Source organism: Ceratina calcarata, unplaced genomic scaffold (genome assembly GCF_001652005.2).
Source record: "Ceratina calcarata isolate Rehan_Ccalc_2016 unplaced genomic scaffold, ASM165200v1 scaffold567.2, whole genome shotgun sequence".
In the NCBI taxonomy this organism is placed as follows: Eukaryota; Metazoa; Arthropoda; class Insecta; order Hymenoptera; family Apidae; genus Ceratina; species Ceratina calcarata.
Window position 1 is genome coordinate 63,001 of NW_017176872.1, and position 13,454 is coordinate 76,454.

The window sequence follows — 13,454 nt, forward strand, 5'->3', positions numbered from 1 at the left end:
ATTCTTCGCGGAACAATGGGGCGTAGCTGGCTGGCGGCACGTGAGTACCCTCGAAAATGTGGCCAAGGTGGCTCGCGTTCATTCATGTACCGGTTTCACCCAGCTGAGACCCTCGTCCAAAGTCAAGTACCAATACGAGACTCGAAGAAAAAAAAGCTGAACTCCGTTCCGTACAGAATATTTGTTAAATTCATTTATTATACAATACATCGTTTGCTATAATTATTACACTTTTTATAATCGTTATTAAAATCCTTGTATCGTACAATAAATTACAGTTACATCCGTAATCTATTTAAATTATCAACGAGGCAACGGAATCAATCGATCAAACGAATGAAACATTAATAATTTTCTTGAAATTTTCGCATTTCTCCCTGAAACTTTTTTGAATTTTTCTTAGATATTGCAGAAATTTCATGCAATAGAAAACGTTTAGAATATACACGTATATATAATTCAAACTTATAATTAATTATCCAATCCGATAATCTAATATAAAATACAACCGTTGCATGTAACAATTGAAAAATATCGAACGACTCTTAAATCGGATCAATCTATAAATAACTGTTTAAAACCTATTAGAAGTGCAATACAAATGTAAAAAAGAAGATATAAGAAAAACAATTGAATGAAAATTATTAGATTACAATGAACATATTTCTATCATCTAGATTAATAATAATGCTTCTCTAAAAGGAAAGAGAAACATTTGAAAATATATTATTATATATTATATTATGTTTACACTTGTTTGTCTGTAAAATTGGAAATTCAATTGGAACCTAGCTAACTATGCATCGTCGTATTAGAATTATTTAGGTAATTCTTGGTCAACAAATTTCTGTGTATGTATACCGGGTGTCCCAGAATGCATTTTCGTTTGCAGGATCCGAAAGAACGTGAAATTTTTGAGCAGAAGTTCCTTTTCCATTTACTTTTTCCGTTATATAATAATTTGATTCACAATGATCATAGAAAGAAATAAAAAGTAACTTTTTACTCAGAATTTCAGTGCTCCAGATGAAAATCGTGGACTCTGGGAAACTCTGTATATTATTACGTTGTTAGATATTTTACATATAGTGTTCGAATTCTCTTCTGTAGAGAAGAGTCGACTTAAATTAAATTTCGTATCTTTTCTGTCTTTACCTATTTTTCTTCTATTTTCCTGATTTAATGTTCCTCTCTGAGAATTTGTTTAGATTTATAATAACTCTTATTTCCTCTATGATTCTATAAATTGAAAATTGTAAAGGATATTTATTTGTGAGGAAGTATTTCGTTTAAAACGGAATGGCGTCCGGCTTCTCGACGACTTTAAATATGTTTGAGAGTTCATCTAGGAGCGTTTCATAACGGTAGGCGACACGGATGTCGGGCACGTTGGTCCTGGTTATGTCGTTCCCTGCTACTCCTTCCTTCGTGTAGTTTGGACCGAGCCAATACTGTTTACTCTGGAAATAATTGTTGATTCACAAGTTTATTAACAGTGGACCAAATGTGTTCAATTAAAGCTTGAGTTTTCTACTCTAATTCAGTCCTCCTCAGACTTTCACTTAAATCGACTCTTAATCCTTGTTCAATTCCAAACAATAGATAAAGAAAAATATCGTTCAACTTGAATTATTACCTTGTGTGGAAAGCCACTCATCAGTACCGAGTTCCTAGCTAACTCGCACATATCGCAGGAGCTCAGCTTCCACACTTGAGCGGCAATACTGTACTCCTCCATCAAAGGTTCCTAAGTTACAGAAATCAGAAATTTTCCGTGGATTAAATAAATAATTCCACTACATTTATATCCTTGTCGCAAGCATACAAGAGGCATGAAGTCGAACAATTTTCAAAATTTCCGGCTATATTAGAACCACCATTTTGAATTTCGAAAATTTGATAGCCGTTTGATAATCAACTGCCGAAAAAAATTCCTAAATTCTAATTTTCATAACAATTAGAAAGTTTAAAAACCTTCGGTAGCCGCCATTTTCACTTTTGCGAATTTTCGTTAAGTGCCATCTTGAATTTTGAAAAAATTTCGGTAGCCGCAATTTTGAATTTTGAAAAACTTATAGTAGCCACTATTTTAAACTTAAAAAATCAGACTTTAGCAAATAATTTATTATATAAAATAAAATATTTATTTAATCGTTAAAATTAACTAAATTCCCAAATTGGTCAATAAACTTACTTTAGTGAAATGGAATTGCAATGGATCGTCCGTGCTGAGGCTGATGCACAGTCCTCTGGCCAAATATTCGGGCAGTGGATTCCTGTGGTAGTTCAGGAACAGGGAATTGTTGCTGAGGGGCGACATGGCAATACCTACTTGGGCCAGGTAGTATAAATATTGTAATACTGGGACTTTTCTTAAGAGAAGCCCGTGGGAGATGTTCTCGGCCATCATGTAGCCGCAGACTAAATGCTGTATGGGTCCGGCCTCGCCGCAATGAGGCCTCAGTACGAAAGTGTTCAAACCTGTGACAAGATTTTTGGATTTAGGAAATTTTTTAGTGATGGGTTAAGTGAGTTTAAGGAAGGTTTAGCTATTTTGTTGCAGTGATATTTAAATGATTTTTTGACGATAGTGTTCTAGGTTCCTGAATTTTTTCAACTTTCTATTGTCAATACTTTAGAAACCGTAATTGTTTATGTAACACTCTAAGCATTTCTTTCATTTACCTTGTTCCATACGGAAGTGGTTTAGCACCGTCATGTTAGCATAAGTGAAATATTGATAATACGCATAAGGCGGGTTCTCGACATCATTCCACTCAGCAGGGGGACAGACGTCCTTATCAAAAAGTGGATTCTCCGGCTTACTTTCATCATCAACCGAATCGAACCCAATCACATATTGAAGAAATCGGTGAAGCTCTGGATGAGAGTTCGGGTCGTTAGTCACTTCAAACAGTGGCAAGAAGATATTATTCAAAATCTCTTGGAAGTGGGTCATCAGCTTATTCAGTTTAAAAATATCACTGAAAAAGAGAAAAACAATTTTATTAATAGTAATAAGCTTCGAGAAAAAATTTCAGGGAATGAAATTGAATTTTCTATATTTATTTAATCGTTAAAATTAACTAAATTCCCAAATTGGTCAATAAACTTACTTTAGTGAAATGGAATTGCAATGGATCGTCCGTGCTGAGGCTGATGCACAGTCCTCTGGCCAAATATTCGGGCAGTGGATTCCTGTGGTAGTTCAGGAACAGGGAATTGTTGCTGAGGGGCGACATGGCAATACCTACTTGGGCCAGGTAGTATAAATATTGTAATACTGGGACTTTTCTTAAGAGAAGCCCGTGGGAGATGTTCTCGGCCATCATGTAGCCGCAGACTAAATGCTGTATGGGTCCGGCCTCGCCGCAATGAGGCCTCAGTACGAAAGTGTTCAAACCTGTGACAAGATTTTTGGATTTAGGAAATTTTTTAGTGATGGGTTAAGTGAGTTTAAGGAAGGTTTAGCTATTTTGTTGCAGTGATATTTAAATGATTTTTTGACGATAGTGTTCTAGGTTCCTGAATTTTTTCAACTTTCTATTGTCAATACTTTAGAAACCGTAATTGTTTATGTAACACTCTAAGCATTTCTTTCATTTACCTTGTTCCATACGGAAGTGGTTTAGCACCGTCATGTTAGCATAAGTGAAATATTGATAATACGCATAAGGCGGGTTCTCGACATCATTCCACTCAGCAGGGGGACAGACGTCCTTATCAAAAAGTGGATTCTCCGGCTTACTTTCATCATCAACCGAATCGAACCCAATCACATATTGAAGAAATCGGTGAAGCTCTGGATGAGAGTTCGGGTCGTTAGTCACTTCAAACAGTGGCAAGAAGATATTATTCAAAATCTCTTGGAAGTGGGTCATCAGCTTATTCAGTTTAAAAATTGTATTCCTTGTTTTCGACTAGATTTTATGTGAAGAATCAATCCCCTTGCCGATTGTACCACGATTTCACAAACACCCTGTATTAAAATTATTTCGTTGTCATTTTTATATACTTACTACAATCTCGGGATTTGTATGAGCCACCTGACGTTATCGGAATACACGTCACTCTGTATCGCCCATTTAGCCAATTTGTCCCACTCTTCGGGACTCTTCCCATAAATCGACAGTCTACAGAGAAAATAATGAAATTCTTGAAGAACGTTTCTAATCGTAAATTCTTCAGTATTGTTCAAACAGCTTAGATATTCATTTTAAATAAATTTTTCAATTGTTTGTTGAATTACCTCAGCTCTGCGTTTTGGTACTTGGACTCTTCTAAATCGCTAGCCACTTCTTTAATTATACTAGCAAAGAATTTTCCGTTCAGATAATTATCAGTTTTCAGGAAGACTTCTCTCAGTCGACTCTCACCGATAGGATTGTACTTTGCGTTAAACTTGTCGAACCTATGAAACGTGTTCCTGTCCTGGAAGGGGAGGATAAAATTTTATTCAATGGGAATTGCAATTTTGCATCACAAAAATTGCTCCAAGATTCTGGTGTAAGCTTACAGCATGAACGTCGAGCATGTCGACGCTTAGGTCGTACGTAGTCAGATTCATCGACTGGAACACTTCCCTCAACGTCATCGTCTCTCCGCTCTTCGACCACGTCACTATTTCGTTCGCGTGACTCTTCAACGTCTTCTTTATGAATCTAAGCAAATGTTTCTGGTTCATACAAGAGGCAGCGTGAATGTGCGTGTCCACCTTGAAAAATAATAGAAACAGTGTTACTCTTTTAGGTTTTATATACGGGGTGTTTCAGAATGGATCATTATTAACGAAGTTATTAAGAAAATCTGTTGTAGCCCCGGCCCTAGTACGCGATTGGTCCATCACGTTTTTCTTTATAATTTCGTTAATAATGAGCATAGAGAAAAATAGAAAAGGAGCTTCTTGCTCAGAATTTGATCCTCTTTCACGTTCTCAGTAGAAATTACCGGAATATGCCCTCCATCTGTAATTAACATTACAAAGTCAAATACCTTTCTGATATTATAAAAATCCCTGTGAGGCACTGCTTTCTGGCTGGCCAATTCCCTCAGCTCGTTCAACAGAACGTGCAATTGATACTTGGAAGATAAATAACTTAGTCTCCTATAGCAGAATGATTTGAGTGGACCATCGGCGATCATCGAACACAAGACGTTCATGTCTCGGACGAACGTGGCTAAGTCTGGATAGCTGTATGGCACGGGTTTCCCGTTCTCGTAATCTTCTTCGCTCGCGTAGACGTTGAATACCCCGTTGACTGGGGCGATTTTGTAGTTTTTCGAGGGAGGGAAGACGCACTCCCAAGGGTCACCTCGGGACGCTGGAGCGTGCACTGGGTGATCTGCAGAGCAGAGTGTACGTGTACCGAGTAGATTTTTAAAGTCGATTTTCTCGAAGTCGAAGTCTCAAGTGTAAAAATTTTATTCTATATTTTCGAATTATTTTTTTACATAAAATCAACCCCTATCCGGTTGTACCACCAGTTACATGACACCCTGTATAATAATAAGATTAAAATTCTACCTTATTGGACTAGGTTCATAATTCTTCATGATTTGGTTTATAATTTTCTGTTTCCAAGGATCAGGATCAGGATCAGGATCAGGATCAGAAGTGGGATAAGATTCTCAAAGACTTATGGGTCTTGTCATTCGGAACAGTCTGACAATTTGTCTAAAGATAAACCTAAATTACGTTTTAAGTTAATTGGATAATTCTTCGTACATTTATACAAAGTGTCCCACAATGCAAGACTTTTCTTCGAACCCGTGAATTCTGGGACACCCTGTACATTAAGTTCATCAGTTCATTAATGAATTAAGTAGATAAGCACCTGCTATTGCTTTCCTGTCGTCATGATGCATCTCGTCGCAAATGTTAACAGGCTTCTTATCGACGCTACGTAGGAACCTGGATGTTATCGAAGGGTACGACTGTTTCGAGTTGTTCATGTACCTCTCCCTGATCGCCAGGGCCTCCACAAGCATCTGGGAGGCTCTCTGTAAATCCTCCAGTGGTACCTACAATCAAAACCACATTAAACACTTAAATAACATGACAAATGTTAATTTATTAAATCAAATTGAAATTAATATGAATTAAAATTCACTTAGAACAAAGTTTCAATTAGATTTTTGTTTTTTTGAATACAGTATCTTCCGGAGTGCACGATTTTACTTCGAGGGTGCGAAAGAGGATCAAATTCTAAGTCGAAAGTTCGTTTTCCATTTTTCTCTACGATCACTATTAACGAAAAAGTTGTAGTCCCGCCCCTCACACGGGATTGATCCACACACTTTCCTTTATAAATCCATTAATAATGATCGTAGATGAAAATGGTCCAGGAACTTTCGTTTCAGAATTTAATCCTCTTTCAGATGTTCCAGGTGAAAATCGTATATTCTGAGACATCCCGTACAGTGACACAATATATTACATAACAACACTAAAAGGATTTCAATTACACATGCATGTAGATACTTATATATTATATCATAGAGAATTTTCAGGGAAAGAATGAATCTATATAGGGTTTCATAGTAAAGGATTAGCTTTATGCCATATTTTCTAAGGTTTCTCAAGGAAATCTCTCAAAAGTTTTACGTAACATGTAAGAATTGTACCCAGCTATTTAATATTTATTCTACGATTCTTATATGATACAGAAAAATTAGCAAGCAGTCTAAGAGTTTTGAATTATGAATGAACTGTACATATATTAAGTTAAACTATGATTAATTTAAAGAATCGAATGACTTACACCGGATGTGTCTTCGCCGGAGATTGAAACTCGTTGAAAATGTGGGACGAAGTCATTTTCCTCGAGGTTGAACAGGTGGTCAGTGTCGTCGGGAATGCCAGGGCCTAACGAGGGCTCGTAATGACTTCTACGCTCCTCCAAGTCCTTCGCTGCTCTATACAAACAAAATTCAAAACTTAATTTAAGACAGATCGGATTTTAATTGAGAATTTTTTGCTAAGGTCAATAATTAACGAGTTATTAACAATAAACTGCTATTCCAACATATAGAATGTTTAATCACCTCAAAAGAATTCTGTTATCTCGTATCCACCGTTTCGACTCAATCGCCCTACCAAACATAATTTCCTTTTACCCTCCCTTTTCTCACATGTTGCTTGAAAATTCCTTTAAACTTATTCACATTTTCCAAATTCAAAATAATTCTCACTGATTTATTATTATTATTTTAATAATTTGTACGTTTTGTTCGTTAACACTTAAACAGTTATTTATTCANAATGTACACATTTTTACAATTTCTATATATGCAATATTTTTAAACTCTGATAAAGTTGATAGCTGCCTCAATTGGTGCAATTCTTCCGAGTGATACCATTATTTCACTACTATTTACCCAGTATTTACAATGTCCACAACATGGAATATCAAACTATGAGGCTGGGAGGCGCGCAGTTACTGAAGACTGAAGCTGGCAATGACAATGGTTATGGATAGTGCAATGTGCGACGCACGAACCCCCACCATGCACCACCGCCAGCGGTCAATGCGTTTACCTCCACTACCTCATTTCAGCTGTAGCGGTGGGAGCAGATGCAAATGAATGATTTTCTCAAAAACTAACGTACCGATTTTAATAAATTGTTCATATGTTCTAAATATAGGATTGACCTATATTCTCTATAAATTTCAGTTTCCTATCATCAATACTTTCGAATCTACAACTAAAAAATCATAGACCGAATTTTTCACTCAATAAAATCGTAAAACAAAACTGCAATAAATACGATTTAAAATTGCAATCTCAAACTTCAATAATAATCAAACCACATTGAAACGTAGCCTTCTCTAATGGCTTCGATTTAAACACAATAGAATAATTTAAATGAAACTTACTTGACAGTCAGCTGCCTTTGGATTAACAATTTTTTCTCTATTTGTTCAATAGGGAATTGTGGCACCTCGTAAGGAGCTGAAATCTCGTTTGGTAATTCCTGGGGCGACCTCCCAGCCGTACTACCACCCTCTAACCCAAAAACTGGGCTCTCGCTTCCTGAACAGAAAGCAAATCAAAAATAAGACGAATTATCTCTTGCAATCAAGTATTGTAAGTGACTCATTAATTATTGAATCTCACACACCCTTATTTGTAGCTGACAACTGGAACTATAATACAATATAATTTGAAACATTTTTAGATAGGATCTCTATTTTTTGGGTATAAAAATGAACATCCTCGTTTCTCTTAGTTTTCCTGTAATACCTCATTTTTCCCGAAAAACATGCATTTCTACAAAAACAATGATTTTTCGGAAACTGTAAGTGATAGAGCAATTTTGTTTCCAGATTTGTGTTTGTCTTGAGAAACTGTATAAGAATCACGTGATGGATATTGCAAATTTTTTTTTGTGTTGGACAGTGTAATTAACGTATAATTGAGAAAAAACTGGAAACCTTGTATTATTTCACTTAAATCTTTATTTTTATACAGAAAATTTCAATTACTTCAAGAATCGTGTCATTTTAATTAAGAACCTTGAAAGACGAGTGATAATTACAAGCTGTCGGTGAACTTTAGATACAGAGGTCACCATCGATACAGAAATAGTTCACAATACGAGTAGGAAATGAGAGAGAGAAAATATTGACAAGAGTTTACCAGTTGGCTGTTCAAAGTTTATCGACAGCCGAGTAACTATTTATTACTGGAGATTGGAGATTTGTAATGAGACCTGTTGTCACGTGCAACGCGCCTTGTTGTTTGGAATTTGGAAAAATTCTATCCCGATGAAAAATGTTGTTCAACTTCTTAATAATGGACCGATTTTAGCTCAAATTAAAGAGTAAAGTTTCTATTTTAATTCATGTTTTTTCACAATTTTCTTTAAATCGACCCCTAACAGATAAAACTCTACTTTGAATCAAACCTAATCCAATTCTAAATAACGTATCCCATTAAAAATGCCTTTTTATTCTTTCTGAATTTACCTTCATCCTCGGGATCTATCAGGAAGTTGGTTGGGACCCTCAGTAGAAACATATCGTTTTCAGTAGTAGTTACACCTCTGATCGACATTCTAATTCAATGGTGAAAACAATCACTATTGTCCTAGCCACTACAATTCTTTTCACTATTGTCCACAGCCCAGAGGTCTATTAAATTATAACTTGGAAATTGTCAACACATCGATTAATTCAAATCCTCAAACAATCAATCATTTTTTAATCAATAAAAAAAAATTCAGTGAAATTAAAGATTTTTTATTTAGGAACGATTAACAAAAATTAATCAAAATCTACGATCTAAGAAAATTAATAAAAATCACTTAAATATAGAATTTTATTGGTAGATGAATTATTGAATTCTTTTTTTTTAGAAACTAACGAACCGATTTTAATGAATTTTGGATATGTTCTAGATATATCATTCTTGTAGCTTCATGAATTTTTTTAACCCCCTACTACGTACACTCTTCGTTCCACAATTATGTAAATACACAAAATTGTACTTTTAAGATGATTTCTAAGATGGCAGCCTTAAAAAATTCCTCAAATCTATACTTCCACTCCTAGATCACTTATGCGCCGAATTCCTAATGAATCCACTTAAAAACTCCCACCATGAACAGTTTTCGCACTAATTTTGACCGAAACTTAATTACTAATCACAACTTCTCTAACCCAAATCACTCGATATCACACATTTACTAAGAATGACATATATATTTAATCGAATTCCTCTTTAAAATTGACAACAACTGAACATTTGAAGGGGCATGACTGGGTAAACCGTGGACAGCCAGTTTATTTTCGAGACGAAGTCGAAAGGTAGTGGGGACACCCATTTGGGAAAACGAAATTAGTCCCGGGCTCCCAGCCAGGATTTGCAAAACTGTTCGCAGAACTGCGTACGGCGCTTCGAAACGGCCTCGTCGGTTAATTAACATCATTCACAGTCTATGTATAGCATACATATGTATATTATTTATACACGTGAGTGCCAATTGTAAATACGTTTATTTGTAAACAAACGATGTCATTCGAGGTTTCGTTTTTGAGCTAAACTTTAGAGTAGAGGCTCATTCGTTTCAGAAATTTTTTGCGGGAAGACTAGTAGGGCGATTTTAATCAATTATGGATATGTTTTAGACGTAGGATTGAGGTAGATTCATGCATTTTTTCAACCTTTTATTATAAACAGTTCAGGAGCTATAACTGTTTGTATAAAATGAGATTTTTATATGAAATTACAAAGTTTTTTCTTCTCAAAGATTTCTTTTTCTCTCATCATTCACAGTCTATGTATAGCATACATATGTATATTATTTATACACGTGAGTGCCAATTGTAAATACGTTTATTTGTAAACAAACGATGTCATTCGAGGTTTCGTTTTTGAGCTAAACTTTAGAGTAGAGGCTCATTCGTTTCAGAAATTTTTTGCGGGAAGACTAGTAGGGCGATTTTAATCAATTATGGATATGTTTTAGACGTAGGATTGAGGTAGATTCATGCATTTTTTCAACCTTTTATTATAAACAGTTCAGGAGCTATAACTGTTTGTATAAAATGAGATTTTTATATGAAATTACAAAGTTTTTTCTTCTCAAAGATTTCTTTTTCTCAAAAACTATTAATATTTACTTACTGTCTCGGTGGTGATCGACAATTTTGGGTGTCGTCGAACTGTCTGCGTCCCCTTCGCCATCCAGTTCGAAATAAAGTCTTTCGCTCTCACCGTTCACATCTTTCACCCCATTTACACTCACCGCGTCTTCCATTATTCTATAGTAATCACAAATCAAACAATCTTACATTAATCATTGAATTTAAATATAATAATAATAGTAATAATAAAGAAACATTAACAGACATTCGGTAAATAAGAAAATTTTACTTTGAAATTTTTACTTTACTTAATTATAATTTGACTTTATAGATATGTATACAAAAATCAATGATAATCTCTTATAAGCTTCCCCTATCGTAAACTCAGGAAACTTTGTGTATAAGGTATTCTAAACTTACAAAAGAAGTCCAATCCTATGAGATTATGCTTTTGAGAACGACTAATGAGAGCACGCGTAGAGCCCACGCCCAGCCACGGGTAGGTCGGATCGTGACGCTCAGCCGCAGCTTAGCCCGGGCCCTATACGTGCTCTTGTTGGTCAGCATTTTTCGTTAATAATTTCAAAACCTTGTCTCACTTTGCATTTTGGCAAAGGAAACTATTTTGTTCAGAAACACTTACTCTCTTCGGCTCTAATACTTTTTCTGAGACACCCTGTATGTAGAAGACACCATTATCTGTTATCATCAGGATCCATCAACTTAAATAGCCCCATCACATGACTGCTGCCTTATCAGCGAGCATTGCGTATTCCGAGCCAAACAAATTTAACAACGATAAGAGGAAAGATGCCTAAGAATATTTACTTAACAAATGAAAAAACAGGCTTAGCAATCTTCACTCAAGAAACTGAACAATATTCTCTAAATCTTCACTTAATAAACTGAAAAACGAGCCTAACAATATTTACTCAATAAATTAAATAATATTCTCTAAATAATTATATTAACAATCGAATAACAACAGTTCAGAATTAATAAATTATTTCAAACGATTAACCTTTAGCGCAACGTTGGGTACGGAGACGTCTGTAAGCAGAGTATGATGGAATTTTTATGAACGTTCAAATCAGAAGAGCAGAGGATGTTTGGACCCTGGCATAAGCGCTGGCAACTTTGTTTATACCATTGGGTGGACAAAGCAGGGATGGTGCAAGAAATCCCTCACGACAATAGTGGGGATTTCTTGCACCATCCCTGGGACAAAGGACCCAAAGAGACTAACCGCGAGGACCAGGGCGCAACCAGGGATCTCAGAATTTATCCCTCGGCCGAAAAGTGGGGACGACGCGACCATGGTGGGGACTGGTACTTGATGAGGATATGCTAGGCATGGTCAGCAATAGCACATGAGAAGAACAGTAGTGGGAATCGAAATACGGGCGAAAAAGAGGGGAAGCGAGCCATGCGGGATCAATTCTGAGATCCCTGGACGTAACCAGGTATCCTGATCTAACCCGCAGAGTAGAACGGATCGCTGTTCACGATTCTAAGTAATGAAGAATATAATTATCGTAAAGAAATTGATCTTTACACATCGCTCATTTGTTCCTCCGCTGCAGAGCCGTCTTCAACATGCTTACGCTCCAAAAATGTGCTGGAGTTGCTGATAGGCAGTGGTACAAAGCAAAGGTTGACAGTTAACATGTGTCTAAGGGTTAATATGTGTATTTTAATTTTTCAATTAATAACGTGATTAAACAATATATTCTGTAAATGTTTATTCATTTTTTTTGTGGTAATATTGTGGAAAATCTCCTCTATCTTTTGGTTAAAAAATGAAGTTCCTCGATGTCTTAATTTTTCTGGAATACCCCATTTTTCCCGAAAATCATGCATTTTTACAAAAATAACGTTTTTTCGGAAACTGTAAGTGATAAAGCAATTCTGTTTCCAGATTCGTGTTTGGCATGAGAAACTCTATGAGAATCACGTAATGGATACTGCGAATTTTTTTTGTGTTGGACAGTGTAATCAATTAAATACGTATTGATAATCCTGTAAACTCAAATAGAGACTATGAATTTCAACACACATCCATACATATTTATGTATAACAATAATACAATAATCCTTGATATGTAGAAGAAATACCCAATACTCGATCACCTACAGTAAATTAATAAGATAAAGTAGATATATTTATTAAAATTCCATACGTTGAACAAAATGTCAATTAAAACTGAAATCATAATTACCAATTGCAACAATGCATGTGCACGTGTATATAAACATACAGAGTTGCTCATTCGTTTTCTTTTTTCATTTAGATATATCGCATAGTATTTATTCTAATTTTATACATCGATAAATTCTCTAATGAAACCAAAATCTCACTTATAAATTACAACACATACGCAATCACACGCATACATATATAAAACGTGTATACTCACTCATTCGTGGAATTTATGTGTCCAATATACGCACGTTGGTTTTAATTACAGTCGTAGTAATTATTTAATCCCACTGAGTAACCGATGCACAAGACAAAGAATTCGTGCTCACAAATGATTTGACAGCGTCACGCGATTCACGCCGAAAATATTTCCGAACTGTTTGAAGAAACCAGAAGAAACGTCGGGACACGCGAACGCTGCATTGATGATGGCGCAGGCTTCGTTCTCACTACTGGAAAATCCATATAGGTACACGGTACACCTACTAGTGGCAGTGGCTCTCCGCACTCACAGAACTGAGACGTCATCAGTGATGCTCATTCAGTTTCTCTAACTGTTTATGTAAAATTCGATTTCAATATGGACTTGCAAGGTTCCTGAATTTCTTTCTCAAGAACTATTGAAGCGATTTTAATGATTTTTTTATATTTTTTAGATACAGTAG

The 13,454-nt window shown here is 35.6% G+C and overlaps 1 protein-coding gene across 4 annotated transcripts; it reads right to left on the minus strand.

The window, feature by feature from the left end:
- Positions 1 to 209: 209 nt before the first annotated feature.
- AMPdeam (AMP deaminase) lies at positions 210 to 13,252 on the minus strand. Of its 4 annotated transcripts, XM_018031932.2 has the most exons (13): positions 13,007 to 13,252; positions 10,630 to 10,766; positions 7,878 to 8,034; positions 6,762 to 6,915; positions 5,835 to 6,021; positions 4,993 to 5,342; positions 4,517 to 4,714; positions 4,250 to 4,431; positions 4,020 to 4,133; positions 2,686 to 2,984; positions 2,195 to 2,481; positions 1,637 to 1,747; positions 210 to 1,460 (listed from the first exon to the last, which is right to left on the minus strand). In XM_018031932.2, exons 2-13 carry the CDS (start codon positions 10,760 to 10,762, stop codon positions 1,290 to 1,292), a joined length of 2,343 nt encoding a protein of 780 aa, XP_017887421.1. In that variant the 5' UTR covers positions 10,763 to 10,766; positions 13,007 to 13,252; the 3' UTR covers positions 210 to 1,289. The 4 variants fall into 4 exon arrangements, with proteins under 4 accessions (XP_017887421.1, XP_026672996.1, XP_026672995.1 ...); XM_026817195.1 differs by lacking the exon at positions 10,630 to 10,766; XM_026817194.1 differs by lacking the exons at positions 10,630 to 10,766; positions 13,007 to 13,252 and adding an exon at positions 8,970 to 9,224.
- Between the last annotated feature and the right edge of the window lie 202 nt (positions 13,253 to 13,454).

Bases quoted from the DNA above. Each gene is read 5' to 3' on its own strand.
- AMPdeam (XM_018031932.2), bottom strand. From the start codon at position 10,762: ATGGAAGACGCGGTGAGTGTAAATGGGGTGAAAGATGTGAACGGTGAG. The intron at 6,022-6,761 runs GTAAGTCATTCG...TTTTGATTGTAG, and splicing joins CCGGCGAAGACACATCCGGT to GTACCACTGGAGGATTTACA. The intron at 4,432-4,516 runs GTAAGCTTACAC...CTCCCCTTCCAG, and splicing joins ACATGCTCGACGTTCATGCT to GACAGGAACACGTTTCATAG.